The 9,584-nt window shown below is 37.9% G+C and overlaps 1 protein-coding gene across 1 annotated transcript; it reads left to right on the forward strand.

The window, feature by feature from the left end:
- The first annotated feature begins 803 nt into the window (after positions 1-803).
- On the forward strand, positions 804-7,999 carry vgll2a (vestigial-like family member 2a). Its single transcript, XM_015009644.2, has 4 exons — positions 804-1,810; positions 2,763-3,009; positions 5,700-6,197; positions 7,384-7,999. The coding sequence occupies exons 1-4, from the start codon at positions 1,733-1,735 to the stop codon at positions 7,449-7,451; spliced, it is 891 nt and encodes a 296-aa protein (XP_014865130.2). The 5' UTR covers positions 804-1,732; the 3' UTR covers positions 7,452-7,999.
- Positions 8,000-9,584: the final 1,585 nt, after the last annotated feature.

A 9,584-nucleotide genomic window follows, 5' to 3' on the forward strand; every position in this document is an offset into this window, starting at 1 on the left:
TGAAGTATTTTGAAAACTTTACATGATTTTAAATTAACGTTTGCTTGTTTTGAGACGACGAACACCTCATTATGAGTTTTGGGTGCAATAGATGGTGACCAGAATCTTCCTGGCTCAAACTGGAACCAAACAATCTGACCTCTTGAGTTTAGGAGGCCACTGAGAGATCCCAGGAGTTTGTAGCTTAACATTCTTCTCATTGGTTGGTTTAATTTGTTTACTCTTTCAATTAGCAGGTGGTGGCTGTGACATTCTTTGCAGCTGCTTTGGAAACCTACAACAAGGAGGAATGAGAGCAGCACTGCACCCTTTCTAAATATAACATTTTATTTGAAGTGGCTTGTTTATTTGAGCTTTAGATGGTCGATATGATCAACTATTTAATTTTAGGGAATGTTTAGGGTTTGTCTGAGCTATCCTAACATCAGACCAGGATCTTTAATCCCTGCTCTCTTCTTTTTGGATGATATTTTATGAAATTTATGTCATTTAGAGGAATTGCATTTCCTCTCCTGCCTGAAAAATCCAGGAAGAAACTTTCATGAAAGTCTTGTCAACCTGCATTACTTCTGGAGCTAATCTGGGACCATACAGTTTGTTCAAAAGAAAAAAAAATAGGAACTGAAAAATAAGATTTGAAACTGAACAATTATTTTTGAAAGAAAAACAAAAAAACTTGAACCTTTCTGAGTTTGAAAAGTGAATAATTTCCAAGAAAAAAATTGAAAAATTTTGAGATTAATCTCGTAAATATTCTAGAAAAGAACTTGGAAATTTATGAGTTTTAAAAGTGAAATAATTGCTAGAAAAATATGTAAAATTTTGAGATAAATCTTAGAAATTTTCTTGAAAAAAAATCTTTAAAAGTTGAGTTTAAAAAGAGAAAATACTGCAAGAAATAAATGAGAAAATTTAAAATAAATCTCAGAAATTTTCTAAAAAAAAAAACTTGTCTCAAAACTTGTTTCAAAAGTCAAACATTTTCAACTCTTGAAGATCAGAAATTTTCTAGAAAGCTCTTATAAGTTTCTGTGTCTAATACCAACATTTCTGAGTTTTTTGGCATAAATTTTCACTTTCTTTTTTATTGTCTTATCTGCAGTGGCCCTGATATGCTTCCATACAAAGATGTGATTCTGAAGAAGCTATTGTTTCTGGAGGGAATCAACTCAGGTGCTCTCTGGATTATTCCATGTTTCATTTGTTTATTTGAGCTAATATGTAATTTTATTTCTTCTTCTGTCCTCAAACTGCGTGGTCAGCTGTAAGAACCTTTCACAAAGGAGATGAAAACGCGCCCAAATTCCCAAGAAAACTAATAAAATTATATATAAAAACTGTGTCCTGCTGGAGGGGAGATATACAGAAATGAGCAGTGCACAAATTTAAAACAAGTGGAATCATTTTAGGGTAAAAAATAATACCATCAAACGTTTACTGGAAAAGTTTTGCGCAGCTGCAGCTTCTGATTTCTTTCATGTTTCCTAATTAAAAGCCCATTAAGGCAGAGGTGGAGCTCCGGCTTCTGATTGGTGGGTGTGCGCGCGTGCGGTGGGAGGAGGCGGGGCCGTGGGGTCGCTCCTTCTCGGGTACGGGCCGCAGTCCGGTGCGTAAAGAGCGCAGAGAGCGCGCAGAGGAGTTGAGCACCGGCTTGGACTTTTCCGATTCCGTCTCTCCGTCCGACCTGAGCGGCTCTCGATGACGCTTGGTTCTTCTTCGTGAGTTGTTCGCCATGAGCTGCCTGGATGTGATGTACCAAGTGTTTGGTCCTCAGCCTTATTTCAGCTCCTACAGCCCCTACCACCACCAGGTACGCTGCATTTCCGCACGGCTTCTCTTTACGTCGGTCTAAATTCATCATATAATCGTAATTAAACTCAGTTTACATTGTTTTTAAAGTGACCAGCGGTTCAAATCCGCCTAAAAAGGTCATAAAAAGACGTTTTCTTCAACTTAAAGAAGTTACTAAACCCGTAAAACTGGATTGGTGGATAGTTTTAAATACTTTTAATGAATAAAAAATGTGTAAAAAAGATTTTACACAGTTTTCCATTTATTTATGTTTTATTGCATAAATTAATATTTAAATATAAGACTGTAATCAATTGCAGTATTTTGAAGTTTTATGCGTTTATTAACACAATATGCATTTAAATTATATATTATAGTAAATACATGCAGCTAATCAAGGAGTATTAAGGCTAATTGCATGTAAAATAAAAACTAGTTTGTAAATATTTTAGATTTGTGTCTTAGAGGCAGCAGGTCTGTTTTCAGGTCTGTTCAGACTTTTTTAAAGTTTTTTTTCTCTCTGTGTATCAAACTCTCAGTCAACATGCAGACATGTTTCACATAGTGTGAAAACTCACTCCGTCCGCCACCTAAACACTCTGAGACCCATCCTGCCGTCATAATGAACAGTTTCACAGCTGATTTTTTTTATTTCACAGAATATTTCCACATGCATGACTAAGAATGCTGCATACATTTTGGCTTTTAATCAGAAAATATAAACAGCAGAACTGATTTCACCAACTTGCACGTTAAAAACATAGGGAAACAAAACAGTTCAAAGTTTCTGTGTTGGTTTTAGACGTGGAATTCAAACTAAACATCACCCGTGTCATCAGATCCTGAAATAAACCTCTAAGAGGTTTGCAGGTCAGAGGTCAAGGTTTTTTTTAGGTTAGCAATAATAACAGGCAGTAAGTTTCATCAAGACAAACAAGAACACACATGATGTATGTCTGTCTTTACTCCAGAAGCTGGCTTTCTACTCCAAAATGGAAAACCCCCAGGAGCTCAGCAGCCGACTCGGCCCCTCGGGGCCGCCGGCCATCAAAGAGGAGGACAAGGAGCTGCCGCCGGGCGCCGAGTACCTGAGCTCCCGCTGCGTCCTGTTCACCTACTTCCAGGGTGACATCAGCACGGTGGTGGACGAGCATTTCAGCCGAGCGCTCAGCCAGACAAGCGCGTACCTGGCGCCGAGCGGGAACAAGGCGCCCAGAGGTTCGTGAATCCGTCGTTCAGCTGGTTCAACGCAACTTTAATAATCTGCAAACGGAGTTCCAGCTGAATTTGGAGTCGGTTTCTACTTCAACACTGCAGCCATACGATGGTTTTGAGTCCAACATTTACATCTGGATCAGTTTTTAGTGCAAACTGAAGAAGTATTGTGGGACAGAAACGATTAATCAGAATAAACGTGATTAATCGATTATTAAAATAATAATCAACTGTTTTAGTAATCGACTAATCTTTAACTGGAGTATACGGACTCAACAAAAAGACTATTTGCAGAGAAACAACATATTCAGAGCAGTAATTAAACCAAAACTGAACAATACAGTGTTGGAAATCTTTCAGTGTCGATTCGATTTTTAGTATCACGACTTGATTAAGAAACTAATTTATCTATTCAGACGTTTTAGATGTTGTGTTTAAATTTTGTAAGTGACAAGATGAAAAAACAGTTACTTAAAATTATTCCATCAGTTTATATTTAAACAAATTAAATGCATAAAATTCTGTAACTTAAACTACAAGTATTAGGTTAGTTTAGCCGCTTGGCTTGTTCTTATCAAATAACTATTCAAAATACATTTCTACAAACAACTAAAGACTAAAATAGATTTTTGAGCATCTTGAATCAGTTCATAATTCCCAGGTCTATGAACTGTGATTCTCTGTAGAATCAGGTTTTTTTTCTACACCTCTAATTGAGGGATGAAACGATTAATCGGATTATACGTGATTAATCGATCATTGAAATTTTGTAGTCGATTAATCATTAACTGCAGTATACAGAGTCAAAAAACCAACATATTCAGAGCAGTAATTAAACCAAAACTGTACAAAATAAATATACATTTAAAATAAAAATCATCTTTGTCTGTAAATATGTTTTAGCCGAACTTCGCCTGGTTCAATTTCACTGAAGGAATTCTGTGTTATTGCACTGGAAGCAATAAAATGTTTATTTTCTTACTTAAAAAAGGAATTAACTAATTTTTATTTATATCTTTAATACAGTTTAATGTAAAAAGACATATATAGTTATATCTGTATATTTTTTAGCCAATTAATTGATTAATTTTCAGATTAATCAATTGAATAATCAATTACTAAAACAATTTTTATTCATTTACTTAACCTTTTATTTAACCAAGTGTGCTGATTGAAAACAAAGTCTCATTAAAACCCAAAGTATTGTAATAAAACAAAAACACTCCTGATTTTCATCCACTGCTGCTTTGTGCAGCGAGAGACAGATTTCAGATCAGTTTACTGGCACAGAAATGGACCGATCAGGGTTTCCTTAATCAATCAATTTCTTGTTTTCTTTGAGTTCTGAGCTGCAAATTAAAATATTGATTGAGTCCAATTTCATTTTCCTAAAAGAACAAATCAACATGTAGCAGAGAAAATAATGTGCTGCAGTTGTTCTGATGGAGGTTGTTTTGGATCCAACAGAAATTTAAGGAATTACAAGATTCTTTTATTGTTTCTTCATCCAGGTTTGCGTCTCTAAGCTTGATTTGTTTTCTATTAAACTCAGAGTCATTTGATAATTCAAGCTGTTGGTTATTAGAAAAATATTCAACCTTTTCTGCCTGTGATCTGCTAATCACCAATCAGAGCCATTCACAGGAAAATAGACCGTTTCCAATCTCTGCAGCTTTGATAAAACACATTTAAAGTTTTATTAATTTATGTTTTCTGTTTGCATAGATCACAGATTTATCCTCTTACTGCTCTATCTTTATGCTTCATGTAAACAATTTTTACAACATAAATCAAGCTTTTCTTTTCAAACTGATTAAAACAATTGTACTAAGACATTTTTTCCCACTGTAAACCGCAGTGAGGTTAATTTTTTAAATGTGTTTGCACAAAACCTTTAAAATTCCAGTATTTTTATGTAACTGAATAACTTTAGATTCAGCAAGTAGATTTGCTGTGTTCAGAGAAAACTATTAGATTTTTTGTTGCTTCCCAAATGCTGGTATAAATACATTTTGTTGGCAAACAGCATGTTAAGTTGCAAGAAACTGCAGAATTGATGCATAAAGCTTTATATTTAAACTCCTTATACATTTATATACTCATTTATTTATTTATTAGGCTCTTCAACTTGGTAAACTTTATTAGGCTTCTTAAACCTCAACGTTTACACTCAGACATGAAAATGGCAGCAAACAGATGCACAATTGTACAACCGTACATTTTGAAAAGCATTAGTAGAGCCTCCTGCACAACCAACAAGAATGCAGCCAGTGGTTTCTGGATGGTTAAGGCAACAACAAAACACTTGTCTTTTCCAGCAGCCATTGTACAACAGTAAAATCAGCTAACCAAATGTGCTGGAGCTCAGCTTGGGTTGCTAGGTAACAGCCGAAGTCTATTGGGGTTACTAGGCAACGGTACAGAGCCTGCTGATTTGTAATATATTTTGAAGGTTTTTGAAATGGCTCATTTTCCAAACGCCAACAATCATTAACTTTTTGCCAAAAAACATCTAGTTTTTTTTTTTTAATCACTTGTTCTGTTTTTAGAAGCACCAGAAACCCAAACGAAAGCACAAAAACATCCAGATTTTGAATATTTAAAAGTTTGAGTTCTTCAGATTCTGTTTTTGTCTTTCCTAAATATTTTACTGAATGTTTTTTGAAGTGACTCCATGATTTGGGTTTTCTCAGACGGCTCCTTCCCCATGAGTCAGAGGAGTTTCCCTCCGTCGTTCTGGAACAGCTCCTACCAGCCGGCGGTCTCCTCCACGCTGGGCGGCGCTCTGTCCGCCCCCCACGCAGACATCTCCTTCCCCACCGACCCATACTCCTCCAGCTCCCTGCACAGCCACCTCCACCAGCCCAGCCCCGACACCTGGCACCCGTCGCACCACCACCACCATCATCACCATCACCCTTATTCGCTAGGGGGCGCCATTAGCGCTCAGAGCTCAGCCTACTCTCGCCCAGGCGTCCACGAAATGTACGGCGCGGCGTTCGACCCGAGGTACAGCTCCCTGCTGGTGCCATCGGTGAGGCCGCACCACCGGCTGTCGTCAGGCAGCTCGGTGCCGGGGCCCAGCACCTCACCCTGCGACCTCGGCGGGAAGGCGGAGTCGGGGACGGGGTCGGCCTGGAGCGGCGCCTTCGCCGGAGCTGGAGCGGAAATCGGACTCAACATAGACACAGGTACGATAGTCCTCAGAAATCAGCCGACGTTTTTCATTAAAGGGATAGTTCAGTGTTTCAGCTGGGGTTGTGTGATGTAGAAATTAACAGGCAGTATCTTACTTCCTGTAGAAAGCAGAGAACTCAGTTTGAGTGAACGGCTACTGGACGTAAGAACTAAGATTGCTTTCACACCTGATAGTCCGGTAGATTTGGTTTGATTGGCCACCAAAATTACAACATTTGTTACATTTTCAGCTGAGGTTCACTTTCACACTGCTGTCTCAATCAGTCTAAGCCCTTTGAAAAACCTGTTCCCCTCCTCGCCTGTGGGGGCGCTGTACCCACTGAAGGAAAAGACATGAAAACCTCTAAGCGCAACTTCCTCCTTCATGAAACGTAAACAAAATGAAGTTGCATCAAATTTTTGTGGTTTTGGCAAAACGTCGATATTCCACTAATGTCGAAAAATCACAATATAGCAATTACGATGTTCCTCTTAAATAAGAAACGGCATTAAAATCCCACGTTAATAAGTTATTAAAAACATGCCACTTCCTGTCATCTTCCTCTTTGTCGTTTTCGACAGTAGTAACATCCAGCTGTTGATCATGCGACTCCTGTGAAGAGAAAAAAAGTTTTTCCTTTGCAGTTTTGTGAAATAAACCAATTTCAATACATCCTAGCGTGACAACTTGAGTCTTTTTCTAAATTTCCATGTTTCCATTAAGTGAACTCATGAACCAATTTGTGTGATTATAAGTTTAATGTAATCGCAGCTACGGTGTAAAACTAGAATTAAATGAAAATCTGTTTCTGTCCCTCGGATCGACTTACACAAAGTGCTTTTAACGAACAAAACGTCCGTCAGTCGGCACCTTCACTCCAGCTGTCAGCTCCATTTTCTGCTGCTGTTGCTTTTTTCCTCCTTCTTCACCTCGGGCCACTTCCTACTGCTTTTATCAACAAGCTTTTGTCAGTGTCTAATCTTCCTTTTCTTGCCTTTATCTTGTCTCGCTCTTCCTCCCTTTCTTTCTCATCTTTCTTAGGTCTGCAGGCGCAGGATAAAAGCAAGGATTTGTACTGGTTTTAGAGACTCTTCCTCACCTTCCTCTTTCTATTTTGGCCTATTTTTCCTCCAACTCTAAGAAACTGAGGCAGAAATCCGTTTTTTAAGGGGGTATAACAGCTTCTGGTCTGCTTGCAGCTCTGCGCTACAGTGGACTGTGCAGCAGCAGCAGCGGTGGCGGCGGCAGCACCATGCAGCCCTGCTGAGCTGAACGCCGACAGCGTGGATGCTAAGCAAGCGTGGATTCAGAAAACCAGGAGGGAAACCGATCTGAACGGATACGGACAAAGACAAAAGCCTCTGTGCTTCTATGACAGGGAGGGACTACATTCCTAAGCTGGGAAAGAAAAAAAAGAAACGTCCGGAGGGACAGACGGACAGAAACACATGTGGGTTTTGCACTCGAAGGACTTGGCAGACCCTTCCTCACTGGGAGTGTGTTATGGCTGTGCTGGTGTTCAGGACAGGACCTGGCAGACGATGAAAGCAGGAACAGACCAGACACTTCGGTGTTCGGGGGAATCACGTTCCGACTGGACATACCAGCTCAGAAACAACAACAAAAATTAGGATTTTTTGGACCTTAACTGATTTCTGAAGCATTTTAGCTGCAACAGCAAACCTCATCCACATCCAAACCGTATCGAAGGTTTGCAAACGGCATCAAGACGAAGCATGCTAACTGTAAATCCTGTTTTATGAGTGTACAGTGACATTGTCCTTAAAGGTATTGCACAAAGTGAATAAATTTCAAATCTACAGATTCAGAAAAGATCGCAGCGAACAAGGTTTTATTTTTTTATTTTGAAATCAAGCTTTGACAGAAAACAGTTTCCTGATTGAAAACAAAAATATTTATGTTTTAATTATTTTAAAGGCAGACAAAGCAGGAAATACCTTTGAGTTTAAATGTGACTTTAAGTTAAAAGTATTTCAGCAGATATTTAGTGCCTATGAAACGTATTCATACCATTGGAGGTTTTAACGTTTTTATAGCTTTTACATCAAATTTTTTTAATCTTTGACAAAAATTGTCAAAAAAAAAACCTTTAATGTCAGAATGAAATCTGATTTTTGCAAAATAACAAATGGATGAAAACTATTTAACATTAACATAAATATTCTCTTTTAAAGTTAATCAACAGAGGTCCATCCAAATGGTGCTTGAAGTCTCACAATCAGTGGAATGGAGATCATCTGAGTCAGGTTTAAGGTCCAATCGCTGGTTAATCAGTATTTAATTGATCATGATTGATTTGTAATGGCAATAAAAAGAGTAAAGCATTTATTATTATTTATTATCTGGAGAGTACTTGTACTTATTCATATAGTTTTATTTGTGTAGTTGCAAATTAAGCCAATAGTCTGAAGTATCTGTCCGATAAATTGCTGATGATGTTCCGATTTCTTTCTTGCTCTGAAATATAATTTAGAAATTTAGCTTCGACTTCTTGAATGCAGTCAGACTTCCTCAAAAAACATAATTATATTTACTGTTTTTTTATGATTTAAAGCTCACATGACAGAAAATTATTTCAAGTTGAGCTGTGAGGCTAAAATCTTTAAGATTTATCCACAAGTGTAAAGCAAAATAAGAAAACTGTCAATAAAGTAAAATCATCGCTAAGTTCAAACTAGATATTTCATATCATCGCCTTCCTAAAATATTGGCCTAAGTCACTTTTGCCAAAAGTAAAAGTAATTTATTTTTTTGCCTAAATCATCTTTTGACAAAAAAGTGATTTTTGCAAAAAGAAAAATCACTTTGGCGATGATGCGTCAAAGCACTCATTATTACACACGTGCTCCTTATTTGGTACCAATTGAGACGGAGAACAGGCACAAGGGGAGGACCAGAGCAGAATTTGAATCAGTTCTTGTTTATATGCACATATCACATAATCTCATTTTAGTTGTTCATCCTGCCTTCAGCTGAGTGTCTGCTACACAGACGTTTGTTAGCTAATCACATGTTGCCTATTTGACCCTAATGTGTGTGTGATGTCATCATGATGTCATTGTGATGTCATCTGAACCCACCCACTGGAGTTCGCTAAATGTCTCTGTGGACATCTGCACCACCTGACAGGAGGAGTTGATTTAAAGAGACATAACTCTCATCTGTAGTTTCTAAAACTTTCCACAGTTTTATGTAAAAATCGCTCATAAGGATACGGCAAGTCATTATGTCACACTTTACACCTGATAGGATCTAATTGGCACACTGAAATATGTTGGGAATATAATAATCTCACTAGACTCTAATTATCCTCAGCTGCTTCATTAAGCAGTATCTGGTGGGGACTTTTTCTCTGAATGCAAAACGCATCGACCTCCTT

The sequence above is a fragment of the Poecilia mexicana genome, unplaced genomic scaffold, assembly GCF_051168715.1.
Source record: "Poecilia mexicana isolate PSO_F unplaced genomic scaffold, ASM5116871v1 scaffold_21, whole genome shotgun sequence".
In the NCBI taxonomy this organism is placed as follows: Eukaryota; Metazoa; Chordata; class Actinopteri; order Cyprinodontiformes; family Poeciliidae; genus Poecilia; species Poecilia mexicana.

What these genes read in the sequence shown, in the direction of transcription:
- vgll2a (XM_015009644.2), top strand. Translation starts at nt 1,733, where the DNA reads ATGAGCTGCCTGGATGTGATGTACCAAGTGTTTGGTCCTCAGCCTTAT. An exon ending in ACAGCCCCTACCACCACCAG is followed by an intron (nt 1,811 to 2,762) that starts GTACGCTGCATT and finishes TCTTTACTCCAG; the next exon opens with AAGCTGGCTTTCTACTCCAA. An exon ending in CGGGAACAAGGCGCCCAGAG is followed by an intron (nt 3,010 to 5,699) that starts GTTCGTGAATCC and finishes GGGTTTTCTCAG; the next exon opens with ACGGCTCCTTCCCCATGAGT.